This window comes from Chroicocephalus ridibundus, chromosome 6 (genome assembly GCF_963924245.1).
Source record: "Chroicocephalus ridibundus chromosome 6, bChrRid1.1, whole genome shotgun sequence".
Classification (NCBI taxonomy): domain Eukaryota; kingdom Metazoa; phylum Chordata; class Aves; order Charadriiformes; family Laridae; genus Chroicocephalus; species Chroicocephalus ridibundus.
In genome coordinates, this window is record NC_086289.1 from 4,105,616 (window position 1) to 4,130,894 (window position 25,279).

Genomic DNA, 25,279 nt, shown 5'->3' on the forward strand with positions numbered 1-25,279 from the left:
AATTAGGCAACAAAGTTACATATATACACACACTTTTTTTTCTGTAACAGAAATAGTCTCTAATAAAAAGCAAAGTGAGATTCTAGCCACTTTCCAAGCATTTACCTTTCTGAACATCTCTATCAAGTACTTCGTCAAATAACTTTTCTTGGACTGTGGGCGGTAAGTCTTCAATATCTGGCAAAACAGAAAGCAAATACAAAAGTCACTTAATGTTACTGTAAAAGAGATGCATTACCAGCTGATGCTCAGAACTTACACAACAGCTTTTGCCCTATTATCCCTAACATCTCCTCTGAAAAGCTGCTATTATTTTCAGATCTGTCATTTGTGACCACAGGCTTTGTAGAGCACTCTGAAGTAGATACGTATCTCAGACTGACCGTCATACCTTTTATGCAGAAAGGATTGTCACAGCACGTGTAGGGTAAGAATGGATTTCTCTGAAGGAGAAAGTGAAGTAGAGAACCACTTTGAGGTGGGGGGGGGGGGGGGGGGGGAAGGAGTATTTTCAACCCTACTATGCTTAGGACAGCTTCAATCCTAAGCAGTAGTTTTCCACCCATCTGAATGGCTTCCCCTCCCCAGTCTCCCCCAATGGACAGGCACAGTTTGCCAAGAAACTTGTTCTTGTACAGAACACCCACTTTCTTAGTCATTTCATGCAGACTTCAACAAAATAGTTCAGAGAACTATTGTTGGTCTGCAGGCCACAGTTTGCAGGTTAGAAAACAAGGAATAATAACTATTGAGTTATGACATAGAGAACACCGCTACTGACAACTGTTCCAAGACCTTTACAGACATCTGCAACTGTGGATCTACCATTATTTAAAAAAAAAAAAAAAAAAAAAAAACACACACAAAACCAACACACCCACACACAAACACAAAGGCAGAAAACTGTGTAATGAGCAAAACTCCAAAACTCTTGTGACTCCTGTATCATGTAAAACAATAAACACACATTCTAAAATGCAAACATTTGCTATAACTTAAAGATTTACTCATGGCCTGCACTGCAGTACAGGATAATTAGTACAGCGTTGCTAGGCAGATCAGCGACTAGAGAAACTTTGCTAGCTTTAGCACAATTGAGAAACTTAAATAAGGGAGTAAATCAAATAGTTAAACAGAAACATCTAATATCCCCTCAGGCAGCCGAGGGGATAATGACCAGGTCTGAAGTGGTATTTCAAGGGTACTAAGATCTCTCTTGATCTCTCCATTCCAGTGTCAGATCTGCCCTTCCTGCTCAGATGTCCAATACCTCACGGTTTTGAAAAGTGAAGTCCACATTTAGGCACCCAAGTTGCTACTGAAGCATATGATTGTTTAGTGCAGGCAGAGAGTTGTTGGGTGGTCTTTTTTTTTTTTTGGTATGATTGGGGTTTTTTTAAACTAAAACTGGCTTACAGTGTACAGCAATCAATTTAAAAGTTTTGCCCTCTAATGTCTGTGCATGGGGTCTTCAGAAAGATCCTACCCGTTTATTTGAAAGATCAAGTGGAAGCTGTTTTTTAAACTACATCATATAGGTAATATCTGAATAGGATTGTATGATTTATACCACTATCCTTGGAAATGCTTGTCTTGAGACCAGCTTCGAAGTGTTGACTATAGAAGACGTTCAGTTGGCTAAGTATGATGGAAGTGGAAATACATTGATAGTCTTGGCATACAGAAGCTTTTGAATGTTCTTATTCCTTAACCATTTAATGGCTATTACATGTGTCAAAGAGTTGCCCAGTGGTTTAACATGTACCTCTTGAAAATACTGAGCAAATTCCTCATGTGTGTTACGAATCATTCTGTTGCCCCTCGTTCCCTTCTCTCACCCAGGCAGCCAAAGTGTTGTCTCTAGACAAAAGATGTCTCTAGAAGCCATCTGCCTCTCTCAGGTGACCCACACAATAAGACTGAATACCGCCCCATAAAAAGTTGTAAAGAAGTAGTAAGTATTATTTGGACACTTTGAAGAGGAGGAGATGAGGTAACACTCAGCCAAAAAGGTTCCAAATACAATTCTTAAACGCTACTGCTTTTTTAAAAGACCAACGGATCTGCTGATTTGTACAGTTTCCATCTACACATTTGCTTACCTCTGATAGCATTTCTGTTAAAGGAAATAGCTAGTGAAGATTATTAACAAAAAGCCATTAGAAGATTTTTAGACAAACATTCTCTTGATCGCAAAGTACCTCAAGAGTATTCAAGAAGTGCCATTGCCATAACCAGGTACAAATGCAAAGAATAGCTCTGGGCCTTAACAGAAAGGACTGAAAGCTAACACAGCCATGTGAAAAGTCATATTAACAGCCCAGAAACTTCTGGGCTCCAACTGTAACTTCCAACACAGCTTCTCCTTAGAATACACAACTTTTCTTCGATTTCCTGGTGTCTGAAGGGGACAACAGATGTTCCCTTCACACAACAATGTATGGGTTTGAGTGTGCAGACACTGAATATTAATAAGCAAATTCAACTACTAGATCTGACCTAAGCTATTAAAACTTAATAAATAAAAACATATATATACACACCACCACCATCAGAAAGTCAAAGTATAGATCCAAAACAGGCAATTCTCAACTAGGCAAAAAAAAAAAAAACCAAGAAGTCTTCCATCAGTAAGAAGAATTTCATAACTACCTGCAGGTAACGTAAATGTTACAAGGTCAGTCAGAAAATAGCAAGCAAAGTCTCCCTTTCGTTGATGAAGAGATGCAGCAATTTCACGGCGAATTTGTTCTGTGACCTCTGGACACACCATGGCAGGAATGCACTTCGCTGCATGTTGTGATACCTGTAACATAACACAGTCACTGCACTCAGTATTATTTCTAGTTAAATACGAAGACTCAGGAGCGATAACCACCAGCAGACAGTATTTTATTAGCAAGTAATGCAACAGAAGTATAAACATTGGTACCCTGAAAGATTAAATGTTTAGTGACTCTCAATGAATTAACGTCTCGTTTTCCATGTAGCTGATAACATAGAGCTGGTTAAAAACCTCTTTAAATCAAAGAAGTGAATTAACAGATGACCACTTCCAACAGCAGCAAAAGGAAAGTTAAAAAATAGACGAGAGCTAGATAACAATAGGAAACATACCTCAAGTCTTATGCATGAGCCCAGTCTACACTTAACAAAGAACTTCATTACCACAGCACAAGACAGCTTCCTACAAAGAATGTTCCCAAAAACTATTAAGCTAAGGTACTTATATTTCTCCAGATTCTAATCATCATTGGCAGCAGGAACTCATTCAATGACACAAGGCAAGTGACAAGGGGATAACACTAACTATATTAAAAAAAAAAAAACCACATGTTTAAGAGACACATTTTCACTAGTTAATATCCTAGCAAAGAAAAGTATCACTGTGGCTCAAACACTACTAAGCATTTTCACAAATGGTATCTTGAGTAAGTATCCCTAGAAACTGAAACAAAACCAAACAGAAAAGTCTGTAAGACAGCATTTCAGCAAATTAACTTGTTTTTAAACATGTAACTCCATCCACCCAGACAGCTATGTAGGCAGCACAAAACTGTATATTAGCCATATACAAATACATACTCTGCTCAAGGGTTTAGCTACATTTGTGCTGCTTCATCTACTTTTTTTAATTACTCAACCCTGTGCATTCCGTCATCCTTATACACTTCTCAGGGATGCTACTTTTTCTAGGAACACATGCTTGAAGAATTGCCTTAAGCATCAAAAGAGGGAGTGAGGCAGAATAAGAGTTTAGCTCTGATCAGGTGAGGAATCAGAAGTCTGAGATGAAGAAAACAGACAAAAGGAGATAACAGAATTACTTATGGGCCTGGTGAGAGGGCAAAGACAGAGGACCACCATGCAAAAATATGCAAGAAAATGGAACATGCAAGAGCAAGTACAAGCAGAGAGGGGAATCAACCAGTCTATAAAATGGTCAAAGTGGAAAAAATGCAGTAATTTTGCAAAGCAAGAGGCTTGCCTTTCTCTAGAAGAGAAGCTCCCAAGAAAACCAGGGGAGAAAGATCACGGTAGACTTATTCATTAACAACACTCAGAAAAAACTACGCTGTCATTGATCTCAGTGTTTTGCTTTCAGGGCATTTCCTCTCCCCCACCCAAAGCACAGGAAGCCTCACAATAGCTCACTTCCAGGTCAGAATGTGTGCCAAGACTGCTCATTAATGAGAAAACTGAATGTCCTCAAGACCAGCACATACATACAAGCCTTAAAGTGAGCTTGCTTCTTAAGGAGAAACATCAGCAAAGGCACAAAGCAGCAGCTCGTGTATTCTAAAAATATTAGCCTCTGTCTTGTAGCAAATAAAGTTACATGTCACTGGCTGCAAACAAGGGCGCCGTTACATAAGGTTCCTATTCAATCTACGCAAGGGCCAAAGTAACTCACCTCCGTAAGCAAAATTGCCAGCATATCTTGTCTCTGAAAGCGTATCGCCAGATGTACAAGCGTGTACCCAACGTCAAAAGCAGAAGGGCGATTTAGCAGGCGTACTTCATCTGCAGTAAGCTGGCGGGCAATATCTCCTCCTGATGACTTGTAAGCTTCAACAGCAGCTAAATCACCTTCTACAACTCCTGAAGGAAAACAAACAAACAAAAAAAATACAATTCATTTTAGCCAGTGAACTAGCCACACTGGATCAAACCACCTTATTTAACACAGTTTATCTCTATCTTTTCTGATACAGACCTAACACATAAAGCATCAACTGCATACCAAGAATCTTGGAATTTTTATTTTTATTCTTTTTTTAAAAAAAGATGACAACAAAATATTTACACTTACCTCACCTCCTACACCACTTACACTATCCAAACTAGTTGGAAGATACGGCAGATCAAAAGCCTGCTCTGAAGTGGTGCTGAGGACACTTGATGAAATACCTGGCATAATATACTCACTAGCGTTCCATTTGATCAGCAGTACTGAAGTAAACTCATACATTCATAGCAGAGAAATTAGTTTGATTATTGTATTGTCTTACCAAGACTCAAAAATTGACCAGAAGGGAAAGAGCTAAGTCTCAATGGCACCCGCTCCTGTTTAGGACCAAGATGCAAACACCAGACAAAAAAAAAAAATCCAATCCAAAACCAACCAAACAAAAAAAACCCACACAAAAATCCACACAACAAACTGAACTGCCTGCTACCAGAGAAGCACATGAACTGCTGGGTTGCTGGTTAATCCGGGATTTGGGAAAGCATTCTTAGCTCAGCCAGAAAGTCTGTCATTTACAATACTGAGATTATACAGCTTTTAGAAGAAATGCAGAGGGAAAATGGACTATCAGTGCAAGACCTTTCTCTACAAACTTATCAGTTCTGCTTAGGAAGCCTCTACAGATAAAAGTTAGATTATTCATTTCAACAGTGGTGTAAAGCAGAGAAGTTACAGAATACAAACTCGACTGCAAATTTCAGTCGTACAACATCTACCCATTCATCGAGGATTCAAAAGTCCTAACGGGTCAGGGCAGAAAGAAAACAATACAGAATGACAATTTCTTGGTTTTCCAATGCATGTCTCTGGTCTGCCTGTACAGGGAGACATTCCCATTCCACTCCAGCATTAACGTTTCGTTCTGCTTAACTGCCTGCCTAGGTATTCACCCCAGATGTGCTAAAGAACTAGTTAGACAAGAGTTATGTCTGCCCATTTTAGTTCTTGTTCCATTAGAGTTAGAACTCTGCTGGTAAAAAAATAATTTATTTTAAAGAAAGGAGCTGCTACTGATGGAGAAAAGGTACTCCATGAAGGAAAATGAACACTGAAAATTCACTGGTCAGGGTTTGGAGACTTTCTCCAAAACATGCATCAAAGGAATGCGATTCGGGATGTGACCAGCATAGCTGCACTCCTGTTGCAACATTTCCGCTTCTGGGTGGAACTAGAACACACCAAACTAAAGGTACGGCTTTGTCAATATATGCTGTATCCATAACAAGAATGCCCAGTGTAGCATTTTATTTCAATGCAATCACATTTAAGCGACTGATAAGGCAATACCAAGGCTGCTTGTGAGATGCTTCCGACTAAATGCAGCAAGCTGACTTGTTGGGTTTGCCTTCTTTTTTTGGTTTTTTTTCAGATCTATATGTATACATAGATATTAAAGGCAGACCATTTCTCATGGCCCACCCTCTTAAAATAAATTATACTACAGCCATGGCACAAGATTACCCATTAGGTCTAAGGCTGCTGCTGAGAGGCCATCACATGAGGTCTGGCAATGCCATGAAGCCCTAATGACTACAAGCTGCAAATAAGGATCCAAATCAGCGACATGTGCTGTATGTGGCACTGCCATTTCTTGCAGTTTATTCCCACGTCTTCCAATACTTGACATTCCCAAAGGCCCCATATCCTAGAATCAATTACTAAAATTGTTATATAAACTGTCATTTGGAAAGTACAGTTCTAAACTTTGCTGATGAAGTTTAAGGTAAAGAACAATACATATATCAAAACCAGGCAAACTGTATATGCTTGCTAGGCCTTATTTAAAAAATGGAGAGTGTAAACGTGTTTTAGGTAGAGGGTTGGCAACACTTGATCTAGAAGCGAAGAACAGTGATGGTGTGCTAAATGACAAGTCAAACTAGCACAGTTACAGCTCATGGAGGGACAGTGATGTGACCATGTGCATGCATCGTATCTGGTCATCCTCTTTCCTTAACCCAAACAGCCAAGTGACTATTTATAGGTGAGAGGGAAGGGGGCAGGGGAAGGAAGAAAAGGAAAAAAAAAAAACCCAAACACCACACCAAAAAAGGCATCAGGGAATTCTCAGATCAAGTTCAGACAAGTTCACTTCTGGATGCACTGTTTTGTAACTGAGTCTCAATAGATAAACATGACACACAAAAAAATCAAACCATACAGAGCTTATTCTGCATAATTTTTTTTTTTTTTTTTTTTTTTTTAAAACAGAGCCCATCATAAGTTTACTTCCTTATAAGAAGCTTCCTGCTGCATGCTCTGGTCTGGTCTGGTCTTGGCCTGCACTGCAGTACTGTGAGCCAAGTACCCAGAGCATCACTACTGCAGGGCCTCTACGGTCACTGCTATCTCTTTGGCCCCTCTTAGCCACAGCAAGAAGAGTCCAAATTTCTCTTTGCTCATTCTACCAAATAACTCCTCTATTTTAGACACTTCAAAGGAACAGGGAAAATTCCTGACAGCTCATCAGGTGCCAGCCTGCGTACAGTACCGGTCAGTACAATCCACGGCTGCAGTGAACACTGAGCCAAAATATAGCAATAACAAGCAGATTGCCAGAAATCTGAACCAGAAAACACAACTCTTGCCTCAAAACTATGGGGTAAACTTGCCTACAGGCAACATTTGTAAGAACTGTCTGCAGTTCCTAAATTCAGCATCAGCACTCCAAAACGAAGTCTCAATATGCTTTCGTTGACAATAGGAGGCACATTCCTACAATGGCTTTGATTTCTGTCAGATGAATGAGAGCCTCCAATTCATTAAGTCTATTTAAATAAAGCTTAACAAAACACTATTTACAAGAAATATTACAGAAATATTTACTGATGTTATAATTCACTATATTTCATAACACACAAGTGCCTGATTACTTACACAAGCAGCCTTTGAATCATGTTCCGATACAGTACTGTGCCAGTTGGATTATTCCCCACTGACACCCCCTGCATTCCGCAGACTGTTAAAATGTCAAAAGGAAGAGTGGCATTTGCCTGAAGATTGTTCACGCAGCACTCGGGAGCGCTCCAGCAGCCAGACCTCTTGAGAGGGCAAAGCTCCAATTAGTTACAAGAGCTACATGACTACAAACAGATCCTTGTGACTCAGTGGCTACCTCTGATGAGTAGTCATGAGAAAATACAAGTGTGAGTTCGTATTCTGGGTTTACAGGTTCAACTGTGTTCCCATTCACAATTCAGGCATTTCCTCTTATTGGAATATTCTTTCACAGCACCAGGAGCCAGGGGCTTTTTTCTTCTAGTAAAGCCCCAGCTCCCACAGATAGCCCAGATCAGGAATACTCAATCTCAGTATACATAAGAAGTATAAATGACAGAGATTAAGAAGGTTATTTAAAAAGACTACATTTAAAAAACATTAATCACCTAATAATAACTATTCGTACCACCTTAATCTTGCATTTTTCCTGCTACAACTGTTACAACCATCTTCTTTATTAGATATCAGACACTACCTTTGCTCATATTAAATAAACCCATAATTAGCCTAGCTGCTAAAACCAAACTACTTCAGATAAGGTGCTATTAAATTTATTCTTTAGAACATGTAAATATTTATAGGAGTTAGTACAGTTACGTAAACCTGGAAAATATGCAAGAGATTACACGCATATCTAGAAAACTAAATTCTGTTTGCCCAAATTGCAGAGTCCCAATGACTCTGGAACAGATGGATGTAAAAGTTTCCAGAGAAAATACTGTAGCAGCAGCCTTTATTCACTTCACTATCTTTCTGATAGTTCTGGAGCACACTGGCTGGTACAACCTGCAAATAAAACGGGGAAATTTTTTCAGATAGAGTGAGATGCACTTCTGCCATTTTTCTACACAGCAGCGGAGAGGCTGAGGGAGACAGGACTGGGCAGCAGCACTGCCTGAGTTAAATGTTCCTCAACAATACCTCAGTTGCGCTGTAGTGGAGACAAACGAGTAATTGCAGAGCAGCAAGATGCAGAGGGTCAGCCAGCCAACAGCAGCTGATTCTGCAGGAGGCTCCTGAGCCTCAAAAAATTTAAAAGCATCACTGTACAAAGGCACATACGCAGTCCTACCTATACTACAGGGCAGGCATTCTAAATCTTGGAAAAGACTGAACAGGATTAACCTGAAATAAAACAAGCAAAACCAAAGAGAATTAATTTCAATCATATACCTGCTAAAATAAATACATTTTTTGCTAAATTAATGGAAGAGCGTGAAGATGCCTCTGTTTAGGTAAGGTATCTAAAGTACAACCCAAAGATTCAAGACTTCTTTGATTCAAGGAGGTAGCAATGCTACGCTAAACAATGTGTTACCACACTTGAGTAGACTACAAAAGGAAACACTTCACCTTAAGGAGGTCATTGTGACTCCTATGTGGGACAACTGTAATCGACTTCACGATTCCTTGAGCTGCTTGGTAATAAAAGGCAAAATTCTCAAAGAAGCAAATTATACATTTTAAAAGTCAGAAGTAGAGACAGATCCCTCTGTAACATACACCAGATCAGGAACATGTGCTGCTTCTCTTCTGTTACACATAGAATTGCAAGTGGTCTACATCATAAACATGCTCTCATTTACACAACTACAGACTGATCTAAATATTGCTTTAAGTGCCAAGGGGACCTTCCAGCAAGTGAGGGGCTGATCGACCAAACTGACCCATTAAAACCTAATTCTGACACTTGTTAAAAACCTTACTGCTCCTCTAGCATTGAGAGTGCCGAGGAGCTGCGGTTTGACCACGCGAGCTGTAGCATCCTCTGGAGCTCAGCCCTCACACGCTTCCAGCTATTCACCGGGGCGCATCAGGTGGCCATAAAGAAAGGTTTATTACCAATAACTACTCCACCATTTCAGGATTTTGAGCGCCAAAAACATCCAGTCTGAGAAGAATTTCTCCTCTGAGAGGAAGAACTCCTTTGCAAGCAAATATGACACATCAATTAATACAAGAGGGAGGGATTATCTGAAAAACCTTTATGGGCCCCTAACCACACCCTTCTGTTCATTCTTCTCTTTTTTCATTTCCAGGACCTCCCTTGTTAGTATTAGCACACAATCAACAGCAGACCACTCTCTAGGTAATGACAGCTCAAGACAGAACCTTCTGTATACTAAATTGTTCAAATCCTTCAAGCTTAGCAACTCACATCAGCTTAAAAGTAAGTAAATAACTTCAAGACAACATGTACCTTAAACCTGAAGCCATCCAATGCATGAGAGTGTGGCTGTCGTCTGTTCTTTTTTTTCCCATGCAAACAGCTCTTACCTCTACATACAGTCCACGTAGTATGTTTCTAACATATTATCACAAGACAAAGCAGCACACACGTAAGAAGAACTGTTGAAAGATGTCCTTATCCCCTCTCCTATCTGTCAGAGATATCCACACCCCTTGCTGCATTAACGGTGGATCAGTTGCTTGCAGGGTTGCACCCAAAAGGAGGGCGGGACAGTGGAAAAATCACAAGTGATATTAAAGTTAACCATCAGTGCTTTTTAAATTGATCACTTAATTATTTTTAGCATGAAATATCACTGAGCATTTGGAACAAGATGATCTTTAAGATCCCTTCCAACCCAAAACATTCTATAAGTTTAAAAAAGCAGCCAAGAGACCAAAATAAAGTGTGTTTCAGGAATTACGATTTCCTACCAAAGAGTAAGGCATACAGAGTTTTACCTACTCTGAAAGATACACACACACAAATGTAATGTAGTTATGATAGAATGTATGTATAGGACACAGACAACAATACAACAAGATTTCTTATCAGGTGAAAGTTGTAAGCTTACATCATTACCTGTCCCAGCAGACAAGTATGCCAAGTCATGTTTCCCAGTATCCCAAAGGAACGGGGGGAAGGAGGCCAGGCTGCACAGCTCACACCAGGGGCTGTCCCCACAGCCATTCCAACAGGCACCATTTGCCATACGTAGCCAAGGCCACCTTGGCAGGTAATCACCTGTAAGTGACTAATTCATGCTATACTTCCCCAAACAGTTCCAGCCAGCCTAAACTGACACCAGCAAGGACCGGTGCCTGACCCCTCCCTGCCTCCAGCAGCTCGTTTCCACCCATACACTTCTCACTCCCTTATTACAGCATAAACAGCCCCATCAAGGTTTAGCTCTACCATGGATGTGATGAGGAAACCAGTCTGGCTTTACTAAAACAGCAAACAAAAAAAAAAAAAAAAAAAGACCCAACCACCACACCCCCCACAAAAATATCCCCTCATCAAGCTTATCGAGCTTCATTTTTAGCAAGATGCACTTCATTTGTATGCTGATAAACAAACACGCCAGGAGGACAGAACAAGCACACAGGAGGACAACTTTGGGTGGCAGTGCCAGCTGAGAGCCCCTTGGTACGTCAGTCCCTTCAGGCCACCTTTATTGCCAGCAAAGAGCCACAAGCTCCGCAAGACACGGAGCAGGAGGTGGCCTCCATCTCTCCTGGAGCTGGGGATGCTGCCCAGCCAACTTCACACTGAAACCTGGACAGGATGACTCTCCTTTCCCACTGGGTTTGTGAATGTTTGGGTAACGTGTTTGGCATTATGTCAGAAAACCGAAGGGAGAAGAAAAGGACAGAAGAAAAAACACCCTGTAAGAGATTAAAGTAATCAACAAAGGGAAAACTAAGCAGACACATACGTAGGAATACAAAGAATGAACTAGGCAGTCCTTTAAGGATGTACTGTAAAACAAGATTCATTACAGACTGGTCTAAATATTTTGGATTTGTTTAAGAAACGCACTCTTAGTTGTTTCGTTCACACAGCTAAGAAGAATGTGTGTCTACTTGGTTTTGGAGCTACCATCCCCAGCCTGGGGAGTCTGTCCCGTGATGGTGGTAGCAACCTTACTGACCTGAACTGAACGAGCAGAGCACACTCTCTTGCAGCAGTTAGGAAAAGGAGGAGAAATGCAGTTTACTTTTAATCTGTGGGGTGCAGCTGAAGCTCTGGAGTTACACATACAACCCGCGGATCCCCAGCAGTGCCTGGCAGCAACCACGCTCCGCTAGCACCACTGTAAAACCCTCAAGTGCCAGGGGAGGGGAAGCTCCAGCAAGTACTGAAGCGTAAGCCCCAAGCAAACTCTGAACACTAGAAAGATTTTATATAGCCATGGCCATCTTCATCCATTTGTACTACTTAAACCCAGAGCCAGCTGTAACTGGCTTCACCAGCCCCCACGGCAGTACTGCTCCACTTGCACACCGGATTCCCCAAGCCCCACAGGCTTCCAGACCTCCCCTACAGTCTCTTTAGTGTAGATAACCACGAGTTATACAAAAGACAGTGAAGCTTAATTTTAAATACATGTTAGCTTTTCCCCCCTAAAGAACTGAGAGTCATCTCGGACTTCACATTAACCTTTTACTAGGCCAGTACAGTAGAAAGCATCGCTGTCCTTGCAGAAGGCACTCGTAATTTCTCATCGTAACTCAAACTGGCATTTGTAGCAAGTCATATTATTCAACAGCCATACTTACTAGGTGTTCTGCTTGGACTTTAATAAATTTTAACCAAATTAATCAGTTCTAAAATCTCATCCTTTTGAGAATGTATCATTTGACAGATACTTGGTTTTTGCAGCAATGGATGTGAGTAACAAAAATAACATTCAAGTACATTTACTTGCAGAGTTTGAAAGGGGGAATGCCACTACTCCTTCTGATTCGGAAAGAATACCCTCCATCAAGGAAACTACTCATGCTGAAATGCAAGAGTTGCACTCATCAGTTTGCACTATTTTGTACAGCCTAGATTTGCAAGGAATAAAAGCCTTGATGACATATTCGTTTACTGAAGTGGGTAGAGCACTAATGGGTGTCTCCAGCAAAACAAAAAACCCCACAAACACACACACCCAGGTACTTTTGTAAATCCACACAAAATACACATCTGTCTTCATTTTTCAGCTAAGCAGAACAAATGTGGGGAAAAAAAGCAGTCCAATACATGTTTTCAAATGAAACATGACATTAAATTTAAAATCTAGCAAAAAAATTTGTATTAGAGTTGAGCTGAAAAGAGGGAGTTCAACCAAACAGCTGTCCCAAAGTCTTAAACATTTTCTTTGGTACCTTCTGAAAGATAATATCTTCTAAGAGAAAAGAAAATAACCAGTCTGCCAAGAATTACTCCTACTCCTGCTCCTCTACTCTTTATTTTTAACTTCAGGGAAAGCTACACTTTGTACATCCAAAAAACTTTAAACCGTATCATCTCTCCCACATCAGGCAGATTCAAAACAAACGGACCCTCCACAACTGAGTTTAAACTTGGTGGTGTGTGGTCTGAAGTTACCAAATCCTAACAAACCACCACTTGTCAGCTGGACTATGGTAACAGGCGACATACCAACTCTTACTCCATCAATTTTCACAAATTTACTTGACATTTAACATGAACTTGTCCTATTTTATAATTGTGTTTGGTAAGGATTGAGAAGAGTTCAGCTCAGCTAAAAGTTCACAAGAGCTCCAGCTGGCTAATGAACAGTAACTCACTAAGTCACAATAACCCCGTTGATTTCAATGATAAGAACATATGCTTCAGGCAAAATTGTTCAGTTGACAGTTAAATTGGTTTAAGTATGTCACACTCAGACAACAAAATAACCAGCACAAGTGTGGCTTATTGCTTTTAAAATTACTGGTTAAACTGGTATACCTTCCCAAGACAGATACGCTCTGCAGAACGTCCAGAGACAACCACAAAAGAAATCTGTAAAGCTTTCATCAATCCCCAAGGTTATTCCTACTACAAAGAGTATTTGGAAAAAGATGGCATCTGTGATATGCAAAACACAATTCTGAAATGAAGGACTGATAATTAACAGCTCTGGTTGCTGATTTTTTTTCCCCTCAGTTAAAAAGTTGAAGCATACTAAGTTTATAAGTTACAGTACAGAAAGGAATCCATGAAATCTTTCAGCAGAACACTTATAAAAATCAGCACACAATTCCATTTGCATTCTGGCTTTCTCATCAAGGTCCCTTCAAGATACCTTCAAACTATTTTAATTTTAAAAGAACCAAATCATTATTACCTTAAAAAAATTTCATGAACATAGTTTTGAGTTTCACGTGCAATTGTATAGTCACAAGCAACATTAAGTACTTGCAAAATTCATGTTCTTAACTACGAACAAAACTATCCCTGCACAGATTAAATCTGAAAGTGTGAAATATTTTAAGTAACATCAGAATAGTAAAAAAAAAAATCACTTTTCAAAAAGCAGAGGGAAATAAACCTTAATATTTAATACAATTGCTATCAGAATGCAAACTAGACGCTCGTAAGGCACAGTAACGAGCCCCAACAATTGATCTTGCATATTCAATAACTTAAACACCATACAGAATTTCAGTTGCCTCATTTCAGAAGGAAAAAGCACTGCGTGTCTGCTAGCACGTAAGAAGCTGAAGGTATCAGGAAATATTGAGAGATCTAACTATTCTCAAAAGGAAATGTGTCCAACTATTCACGCAACACAAAAATAAACTGGAATATTTATTAGCTCAGAGAAACCAAACCTATGATACCCATAAGAACACTGACACCTGATCCAATATATTAAATAAAGCAGCTCTGCAAATTAGTTTCTCGATTATAACAACTATGAAGTGACTTCATGAAACACGAAGGAACAGTACGAGACATACCAGTAGTGCTAGAGTTTCAAATGAAGTGTTTTACTCTAAAAATAGTTGCGTATTTTAAGTGTTTAACTTGCTTGTATGCTAGAGCACAAGATATCTGCTTCTGGAAAGCTACAGGACAAAAGTTAACTCACAAGGTCAATAACTGAAGAAAACCCTGCTCTCACATGTCTCTGTTCTTTAACAGCATTGGGAGAATTATCCAGAATTTCCTTAGGAAAGCACTAAAATACAAAACAAAATTGGTATTTGAATTTTTTGAAGCAGTCAACTACAAAAATACTTTCAGAAAGCCTGTAAACATTTACAGCACAGTATCTGTATTAACACAACATTATTACTTTCAAGGTCAGTATTACACATGCAGTTTCTTGGAGCTACATATTTTGGTGTTATTTTTAACATCTGACAGAGCATCTTGTACCGTTGCAAGCTCTACACTGTTTACAAATACTCCCAAGCTGCAGCTGCTGATTCTAGTAGTGTATCTTGCCATAGAAAAAAGAAGAGTAATTTTAATTACCCAGTACTGGCATTTTCTACAGTAATATATGTATTACACTGTTCTGTAGACTGGTTTTGTAATTTTTCCACCTTTCAATGACTACACAGAAAAAGAGGATTTGGTTACAAGGATATCCATTTCTACAAAAGGTCAAAAAAGTCCAAGCATAGTTGGGAAACATGTCCAACCCTGTTCAGATTATGGATGAACCCTCTCTTAGCAGGTGCTATTTCAGGAACTTTTACATTTGGATTACTTTTTAAAATTAAAATGCAGAAATTAAAAAAAGCTGTTTCAAAATCAAACGTCAAGTTTATGTTTTAATTCTTCATTCTCCCAAAATACCTAACCACAAGCATAACAGTATAAGGTAGCAGCAAACAACTTACCAACACAAGCATTTAGAAACAGCCAGTCAGTCTTTTTCATTCTGTTTTTAATTTGCTTTAGTTTCTTGAAGTCAACTTCGAGTTCTTCCTTGCTGCCAACAGCTCCAGCCAATTCAATTCTTTGGAAGTCCATTTTCACATCAGATTCACGTTTGGTTGTAGGTGGAGATCTTCTTTGGCTATTACCACTACTACAGCTTCCTCTCCATCGAGCTCTGTCTTGCTCGTTTATGATTGAAGAAGCCTCTTCCGTGTCTGCCAGTTCTATTGCTTCGATGTTGTTGGGTCTGGGATGATCACATACAACACACTTCCTGGCCTTCGCCCAGTTTTCGTATGTACAAACAGAACAAGTCCAGTGCTGAGCCCTTGTGTTTAGTTTATTTCTGTCATTGTATTCCTCGCATGGATCAACAGAAAAAGGGACTGGTCTTGAACCAGAACCTGAAGACTGAGGAGACTCTGTGGGACTCCTGGTCCTGCGCTGAGACAAGCACTGAGTACATCTTATCGCTCTTGGCCAGTTCAAGTACGTGCACATGTGGCACGACCATTTATTTGCACTTTCCATACTGTAAGATGATTTAACCCTTGGTCTTGCACTAGAATCCGGACATATCAAAGGACTACTCCCTCCTTCAGTGCTCGAAGGATCCCAGTCTCTACCAATATCACTTGAACCACTTTTAAATGGATCTTCTGTGATAATTGTTCCACTAGGTCTCTGAGCACGACACATGGTACATTTGATTGCAGATGGCCAATTTTCATATGTACAATACTCACAAGCCCATTTAATTCCACGCTCTGTCATTGTGCACTTCTTGAAATGAACTGCGTCAGGCAGAAAGCTAAGTAATCAGAATACATCATTAGTACACAATGGTTGCATAGGAGCTCTGTTTCAAAAAAAAAAAGTAAATGAGATTTAACCTAGTTGATGTGTATTGCATCAAATGTAAAAATCAAGCTGGGCAAGCAGGCAATCTTTTTTTCTTGCTACTATTAGAACATTTAGAGGTAAGAAAACCACTATGTAGAGGATAAGACTTGAGCTAACTGCATTTTAAATGCAGAATTCAGGATTTCCTAGTGCAGAAAACTCAAGTTCTGGATTTCTGGAGTTTCTTAAACTTGAACAGAGGCTTCCAAAACAAATTCAGAAAACAGATACACACTAAGCACTGAGAATACTGGAGAAGAGACTAATATGGCTACAGAAACAAGTCACAAATATTAAGTTATTGAGTTAGAACTCGATATGAATACAGCAGTACAAGAAAAGGAACACAAAGTCTAGATCCTGTGAACTCTATTGCAAGACCTCACAGCACTTGAAAGGAAGGAGTGTTACAAGTGGGCAGCTATACAATGAGTAAGCAGTTTTTTCAGAAAAGTAGGTGCAGGAGTTTGCATAAAATGCATACATTTTAAAATTTTATACATGTGCTCAACCAAGACTAGGCCTTGACTGGACATCACTTGTAACAGTAGAGTTACGAAGTTAAAATACCACTTAAAAGCAAGCACAAGGTGTGTGTGTTGACAAACTAACACAGTATTTTCATTCTATAAATCCAGATTTCAGTCCAATTCCAACTCACTTTTTCTCTAATGAAGAGGGGATTCTGTCTTCATGCTGGCTCAGATCTTTTCCTCAGATTGCCAAATACAAAGGATGAGACTAAGCAGATAACTATTCCTGTAAACAAAATAAAAACAGACTCATTAGAGGTTTCCTACTGGACCTGAGTAACCAGAAAGTTAATTATTAAATGCCACACCTACTCTGATCCCAATTTACTTGTTTAAACTCAGTCATGACCTGCTGAGACTATAGAGTGGTTAAAATAAACCAATATTTATAAAGAACCAGTCGCCACAGAAGCAATCAGTCTGCTGAAGTAAAAGCACTAGATCCAAGCAAAGTAAAATCCACACCAAAACATATTTAAACACTCTTATTGGAATCTGAAACAGTATGGGGAAGGAAAAAAAAAAAAATCTTTGATCCCCTCCAGTTTGTGTAGAGGGCATAATAGAGGAAAAGGGTGAGGCAGGTAGATAAAGGACAAATAGAAAAATATATACAGTCTATTTCCTTCCTTACCACAGAATCGTTACCCAACATATAAGACTCAATTATGTGCTATTTTTAAGCATGCAAGACTATTTAAAATACAAATGTAATACTGATTGACTGACAATTCTCATTCATCATATTGCAACTCTCTTGGCTAACAAAAACACCTAGAGTCTAGTAAACAAAAACTTGGAAGATAAGTTAGACAACAGGATTACATTCAAAACCAGACATATCAAGGTTAGTTTATACCTGTTCTCCAATTAGAAAATGCTTTATGAGGTAATACATTCTTCACCAAAATACCTTCACACACACCTTGCTCTACCAAGGCATAGCTAAACGTCCACTTATATTTGTCACCCTTTCTCCTACTCTCTCCCTTCCGTGGGCTCCAGCAGGCAGCACAGGATTTTTCCAGCAGCTCGACTCTATCTATTCACCGTATCAGGTGGCTGCATGAATGAGGGGCTATCGCATGGCCAGGACCGAGGAGAGGGCAGGACTATCCTTTTCAGCAGCAATCCATATTTATGCTGCATGAAAGCAGATGAGCAACCAGGAACGCATAAAGCTTTCTCATAAAGCCCGGGTTCTAATATTACTTGTTTGAATAGCCTGCAGAGCACTTCACTCCCACCTATACGTTATAAAACTGTGTCAGACTAAGGAATGTGCTGAGAAGGCAGTTAGCCTTCCCACTGCTTCCCCTCCACCATTCACCCAAAGAAGTCCATGCCCATGTGTAATGGGAGAAAAGGAGCAAGATCATACTAGGGTCTCCCTATCTGTAATAAAATAAGTGAAAAATACATGCATATACACAAGAATACAAAGTCAACTTGATTTTACTACAGGTGACTTCATAAAGATGACTTTTTAGAAACTTGGGAGGAAAAACAGTTTCTATACTGTATAAACAAACTAAAGCTTTGCTAAAACACCTCCTGTTTGAGTACACTATATGCTTAATTTATCTATTCCACTTGGTCAAGGCTTCCCCCCCCCCCCCAACTCCCCAAGTAAGTTTTTTATCACGTTCTTAATAAGCTTATTCTCTCTATGAACAGTAGAGTTTTCTGAGATATTAACGTTTCCTAGTCAGGAACTTAAGACAGTTGAACACAGTTTTCAGAAAAGAGAAGGAAACAGCACACCATCCGTGCACCTGCCAACTGACACCAACAGGACCACCAGGAGCAGTTTCACTTGTGCTCTGAAGGACAACCAGAAAGCGTCTGTCCCAACACGAGCTTGAGAATAATTTCTACCTGAGCAGAAGCTGTTATGTTTGCAATCAAAAGCTAGATAAGCTTGAAACGCATGAGGAAGCCTAAGAGGCTACAAATGTTCTCTTACCTGCCCTAGTTTGTAAAGCCTTAAACCAAGCAGTTCCCATCGCAAACAAACCCCAACGCACATTTGGGACGGGGTGAGAAAACAAACCATCATCTGTTTTCCTGACATTCAGACCGGGAAAGAAGATTGCTGCTCAAGTTGTAAAGCAGCTGGTTGAAAAAACTACCTAAACAAATACTGAGATACTATTTATGAAACTAGCACAGTACATAACTGTGTTACAGAAAAGCTTTCATATATGAGATTAGGTTTTTAGCTGCAATTATTCTCTGTGCCCCTTAAAAAGCTAGATGAGATGCTTTCTGATATAATTCTTAGAGAGGCTGAGTATCTGCAGCTTTGAAAGCCTCCCAGATGCAAGCTCACTACCTCCGAACACAAGGCCTTAGGTTATTATCAAGTAAAGAATATAAGAAGGTTCAATGGAACAATGCAATTTCTCTTCGATAGCTCTGCTAACACCCACTACAGCACAGATAGATGAGGAAATTTAGCACTTTCACTTATCAGGATTTTGGTTGATTTTTGTTGGGGTTTTTTTTTGTTTGGTTGGTTTTTTTTGTTTTGTTTGGGGTTTTTTTTAGGTCCTGGTCTGACCCCCCAACTGCACCCCAGCCCAGGGACACTAGAACCGTCTGATTTCCTGGTGATACAGGATCATCATCCAGCCACTAAGCAGTTTGAAGCTGGTTACATTTTTTCAGAATTACTTCCTTGCCACGCTGTCTTCAAGTTAACTTGTTATTTTAGATTCTTCACAGAGGAGAAGTTGAATCATGTAGTACCTCCTCTGACAGAGAAATAGCACAGCAGTGACTATGAGGCACAGGTGCATGACCTAACATCCAAAAAAGCACGAGCAGACAAGAAATTAAAACCCACAAAACTCTAAGCAACTTCCAATCAATCAGTTTATACAGCATGCTAAATACCTTCTGGACAGACTAGCACAGTAACTCAGTACATTAAAGGGGAAATACATTAAAATCTGATAAATCAAGTAACAAAGAAAAATCAAAACATTATCAGACTTGCTAAATAAAGTCAGGCAGAAAAGGACACCTAGAACAATCACAAGTTTTTCTTTCACTTTGTTTCAACTTTCAAGAATAGTCTTTTTTAGGCGCATGGGGAAAATACAAAGCACAGAAACTGGGAAGAAACAATGAAGTCCTCAAATAACATTTTTATGACAGGATATATTATATTCCCCTCAATTTAATTATTCCACTGTGTCCAGAATTATTTTTTTTTCCCCTTTGGCTCAAAGAAGGAACAATATGGAGCTCCATTTCATTAAATGATCAAGCTCTCCCCCGCAAACAGGCCAGATGCTGATTGAGACCAGTCTCCAGTACAGATTTTTTGCTGGGATGGTTATGTCAGAAGCACATCTGTGCTGGCAGAAACCTTATGTAATTATACTCATCAAATCAGTGTTCCCACCTTCACTCGTTTTGCCCATGTCTACAGATTTTCGAACAAAGCTAACTGCTTCTGTACTGAAAGGGAAGAGAGAGCTCAACTTCAGCCTTCATCAAGACTTGCCAGGGAAAAGAGATCCACTCTGCTTCCCTCCCACGTAGCTGCCCCTCTTAGGCTGCTCCAAAAAAGAAGAGGAGGCTGGTTTATTTATCTTTATTTTAAAACACTGAATCAACTTTTCAGAGGAACAAAAGAAGCAGAAGCATCTTATTCTGAAAGAAAAAGAGGTCTCTAACCCAACGCAGAATTTACTAACTCAACAGTTTGTGAGTGTAGAAGTTACACCTTTCCCACATCCAAGCACAGAAAGGAGCGGGGAGGAACAGGACCTCGAGTCAAAGCACAGGATCAAAGAACAGCACCTTCACCAACTGTATTCTTCACGTATTATGAAACATGGTGTATTTAAATGTACATCTACCAAGAAGAGGTCTCAATCCAACAGCTGTAATTGCTCACTAACAGATGGAAAATGTTGCTGTGAAGTTTATATATACACATGATGGACAAACAGCTTTTTAAGAAAAATTGCCTATGATTAACCCCGCATAACTTGACACATTTTCAGAAGTGTTCCCCCTTGTACGTCACTACCTCAAGTTCTCTTCCAATTACCCATAAAAAAAACCTACCATACTTCTTAGAAAATTGAAGTTAATTTATACACAAATAAGCTTTCTAATTAAAGCTATAAAAGCAAAACCTGTTAAAATCACACACCTGGATTATCACCTTAAATGGTTATGATAAAACATGCACTAGACTGATTTTTTTTTTTCTGTTTTGTTCTGTAAAACTGCAGACCATTTCTAAAAGATGCACAAGATGAATTTGCGTCAACTGTTCACAACAGGAAACAAAGCAATGTTCTATTTCACTGTTTCCAAACAAATACATTTATAAATGGCTCTGCTACTGACTCTAACCACGGTGTCTTTGTAAAGCTCATACACGCTGCATCAAGGGACTCTTCAAACAAAGATTTTGCCAGTTTTTAAGTACAGCCAGTAGGAAGGTCTAGAGGATAATGTAGCCGTACACAAGCTCAAATCAAAAAGGCCAATTTGTTTCTTTCAAACTTCTAAACTCTGCAAATCTCCTCTATGAATTCTTACATAAAAGACATCACTATTTAACTGGCTCAAATTTACTTCTGTTATCTGGGTCCAAGAATCCTTGTGAAGTATCACACTATCAATACACTTCAACAAAAGCAACTTACATTTTTAAATAACCTATCTGAAATTTATTGACAGTATTAAGAATTGATTTTCACATGAAATTTGCCTTGACAAATTTTCTAAGGCGGAATTTCACTGACACTTTCTTCTGTTAATTTACTAAGCTTACTTACTCCACCTTCAACTGTTCACTATTCTTGCAGGACTGCTTTCTCAAGAATTCGGCGTAAGCCTCAACAGATCAGTATATTAAGAGTACAGAACTTGAACCTAGGTTTCTATACTTTGAAGGGAACTAACAATGAGTTCCATTGTCAGCTCTGCAAATTAGTTTTAAAAAAAAAAATAAGAACATTGACCTTGTCAGTGAGACAACCAAATCAGATCAGCACTGGATCTGGAAGCTTTGCAGTAAGGGCAATAACTATGTATTATAATAAAGAATGGAAAGATTACTGCAAAGTCACAAATGCAGAAGCATTTTCTTTATTAGCCTGAATACACTGAAGCAAGGAATCAACAAGTAAGCATAGTTTGCTTTGGTTGTTAGGACAGTTCATTAAAAATTAAAGGATACTGTCCCAAACCAACCAGCAAAAAGGAAAAAATAAGTCTGTCATCTCAGGAAAAAAGCATTTAAATCTTTTTCGGCAAGCTGCTCTATGAGGTCAGGGTTTTTTACTTATGAAATTTTTATTTCTTTAAAGAACACTAGACAGCTATTTGCAGTACAGACAGCAGGAACCGGTCTCAGACTGCAGCTATCGTTGCAGAAACCCCCTTCTCCTAAAATACAGCCAGAAAGCAAGAACTATGTTGGGAAACAGGCTTCTGTCAAACTACATTATCCTTTCCACCCTCAGCCCAGCAAGAGCACTGCTCTCAAAATACGCACCTTTGCTCTTCAGAGTAATAGAGCTGTTCCTTTGCTCCCAACAACAGGGAGAACAGGAGGAACGTCTGTCTTAAGAGAGGCATCATTGAGCTAAGATTGGCACAAATCTCAGTTCTATTAAAGACCAAGTCATTGCTGTGTAAATCAAAACACAACCCACAAACTGTAATATTAATGGTGCATGACAAAAGAAACATTGAAAATATTTTAGTTATAACTATTTACAGTCTAGTATGTTAAATGAGTTTTAACTTTTTTTTTTAACCGGTTTTCATAGTCTAGGCTGCCAACAAATACTCTGTACTGCAGATTTTTTAAGTATGACCTCCTTCATTACGTACAACATTTGATCTACTCTTATAAGCAGCCAATTAGTGAAAATCCAGAAGACTTCATCTTTCACAAAGAAACATGCTGCAAGAAATGCAGTTCTATTCACCAAAAAAAAAAAAAAAATCTGAGAAAGTAAGTAGTAGCTTTTGAAAACATTTAGAAGTCTGCTCATTGGATGAATTCTGATGGGCTTCATTTACATACAATTAATAACAAATACTTTCATTTTGATTTATGGATTCATATCTCATTTCAAAGCATCTTAAGTCTAGTTTATTAGGTATTTATCATATTCAGGAAAATTATGCTGATTTTGCTTCAGCTGTCTTTTCAATGTTCTATTCACACTTCCAATCCAACTGCTATCATTCCAACTAAACCTAAAAGCCTGACTTCGCCTGAGTAAGAGAATTTATATGCAGTTTTAATGCAAGAAGATGCCTAATTTTGCAAACATTCTATGAAGTAAGAAGTCAAACATTCTGGAGGTTACAGATCTTAGGAGACGTCTGAAATACAAGTATTGACAATGAACTTCAGGTTAGGATTCAGACCTAACTATAAACAGACTCTTCTGCAAAAGCAGAAAACCCATCACAGAATTAACAGATATTTGACAATACTAAACATTCACTCTTCCTGCTGTCTTTTTTATTTTGATGTTTATCCCTTGAAGCGTTTTTGTGCTCTTTAACTATTACAGTTAATCCTGCTGTGTAACTTGCGAAGTACTAGTTTCCATTTTATTTGTTACTCATCTCAAACGGGTCAAACTACATACAGCTCTATTAAATTTGTGACTGAAAGCCAGGAAAACCCTAACTGCTGAAAACAACCTGTAAAAAACAGTAGCGGCAGTTCGCAGTTCAGTCCTCTTTCTTATTTCAGGAGAGAATTACATTTTTCAGGGTTCTTTTTCGTTCCATTTTAAACTCAATTAAAAGCAAACAACTATTTAGATGAGATGTTACTACACATTAAGAGGGACTAAACACGACTGCTTACTTAGAAACCAATACCATTTGGGGAAATGGGAGTAAGCAGATCAACAGTTACATAATACACAGCATCTCCCACACAATACTAATCAAAAAACAAGCAAAGCGACTCAAAATAATGAGCTATGATAGAGCATTTGCATAAATGCAGCCAGCGACGTTTAATGAATCTGACCATCATGAACAGTCAGCAACAGATGAATACTGACTCAAGATAGGACGTACAATATGTAATAAAAATGAAGTTTTAACAATTCTGTTGTGTTTTACGACATTCACATTGGACAAAGTACACAAGTCGAACAAGAGGATTCTTTATAAAAAGCGAGGTCAGACGCAAAAATACAGTTTATCTGTGTTTGGACTATACGACTAAAACATGAGACTTAGTTTTTGTTTAGAACTCAGCCATCCTCACACAAGATGAGGAAAACCAGATGTCACACTCTGAATAAAGACACACTGTGGAATCAGACATCAAAACTTAGAAACACTTAAACCTGTCCAACAACCAAGGAGCATTACATCAGAATTTGTACGTTTGACATTCAGTTCTAGTAATTATCCTCTGGACCTCCTCGATACTGGCTGACCATAAATTAGATCACGGCGAGATGCACAGACATAGTCAGCATTTGGTGGAGAAAAACCACCTGCCTCCGAATGAAACAAGGAAACACACGCTTAACATTAACTATTGTGGAGTTTCCTCCTAATTAATGGCAAGGCACTTTCAGATACAGGTAAGGACCACCTTTGGTATACGTATTTGCAATTGGGCTATACTCAAGGTGAGTTCTAGTTCAAGTAAGCCATACAAGCAACACTCCTTTTATCTAGCTCGTTAAGATACTGGCTAGACAGCAAAATATCAAAAACATAAATAAATTTACAAGAGGACAAAAAAGGAGAAGCAAAAATGCTATTATCACAGCACACAAAAAAACACTACTGTGTATGTCATTGCTTAACGTAGCTCTAAGAACTACTATCAAATATCAAAGGGAAAACAAATTCAAACTCCTTATAGAGAAGGAGTGATCTCAGTTCATTTTTTTTTAAATCTTTTTTTTTTTTAACCTTATGATTAGTAATCTCTATTTTGCTCATCATGTATATCAAACAACTCCAAGTTAATCACTACAAGGTACACTGGGCTGCTAGAAAGTTTCAGAGTAACACCTCTGAACCAGCAAACCTTCTGCTTTTGGGGAGTGGGAATAACTTTCTGCTAGAGGCAACACTGAACAACCTTCTTTAAATAAACCATTTAAAAGCCATGAGGTGACAATTATTTTTATCCCTGCCAAGCTAAACAGTAATGGGGAGGTCAAAAAATGTAAATAGGCCAGCAGACCGTCCCAACCCTTCAGCAACAAGATAAAAATTAGCTTCTCAACAAGCACATAGTAAGGGGAAGCCTTTGTAGCCAAAACCTAAACCCACAGGCCCATCCAATAGAAGGAATAAGTGACAAAATGACAATCAGACACCTAATACAAAGTACTTCTGACTTACCACGGTAGTGTGAACTAAAAAAATAAAAAAAAAAAAAAAAAAGGCCTAGCATGAAAACAAGTATATACTCAACACTTCTTGAAACTGCAGAAGACT

At 38.9% G+C, this 25,279-nt stretch overlaps 1 protein-coding gene across 2 annotated transcripts in view; it reads right to left on the minus strand.

Moving 5' to 3' along the window:
* The window catches only part of ZRANB1 (zinc finger RANBP2-type containing 1), a 45,417-nt gene that overhangs the window by 15,300 nt on the left and 4,838 nt on the right, over positions 1–25,279 (minus strand). Inside the window, exons 2-6 of one of the 2 annotated variants that reach the window (XM_063340262.1) lie at positions 16,936–17,033; positions 15,332–16,230; positions 4,415–4,602; positions 2,653–2,806; positions 106–177 (exon numbers count right to left, since the gene is read on the minus strand). In XM_063340262.1, coding sequence (XP_063196332.1) covers positions 106–177; positions 2,653–2,806; positions 4,415–4,602; positions 15,332–16,145 — 1,228 coding nt within the window. In that variant the 5' untranslated portion in view covers positions 16,146–16,230; positions 16,936–17,033. The remainder of the gene's footprint in view (positions 1–105; positions 178–2,652; positions 2,807–4,414; positions 4,603–15,331; positions 16,231–16,935; positions 17,034–25,279) is intronic. The other variant, XM_063340260.1, reaches the window with a different exon arrangement.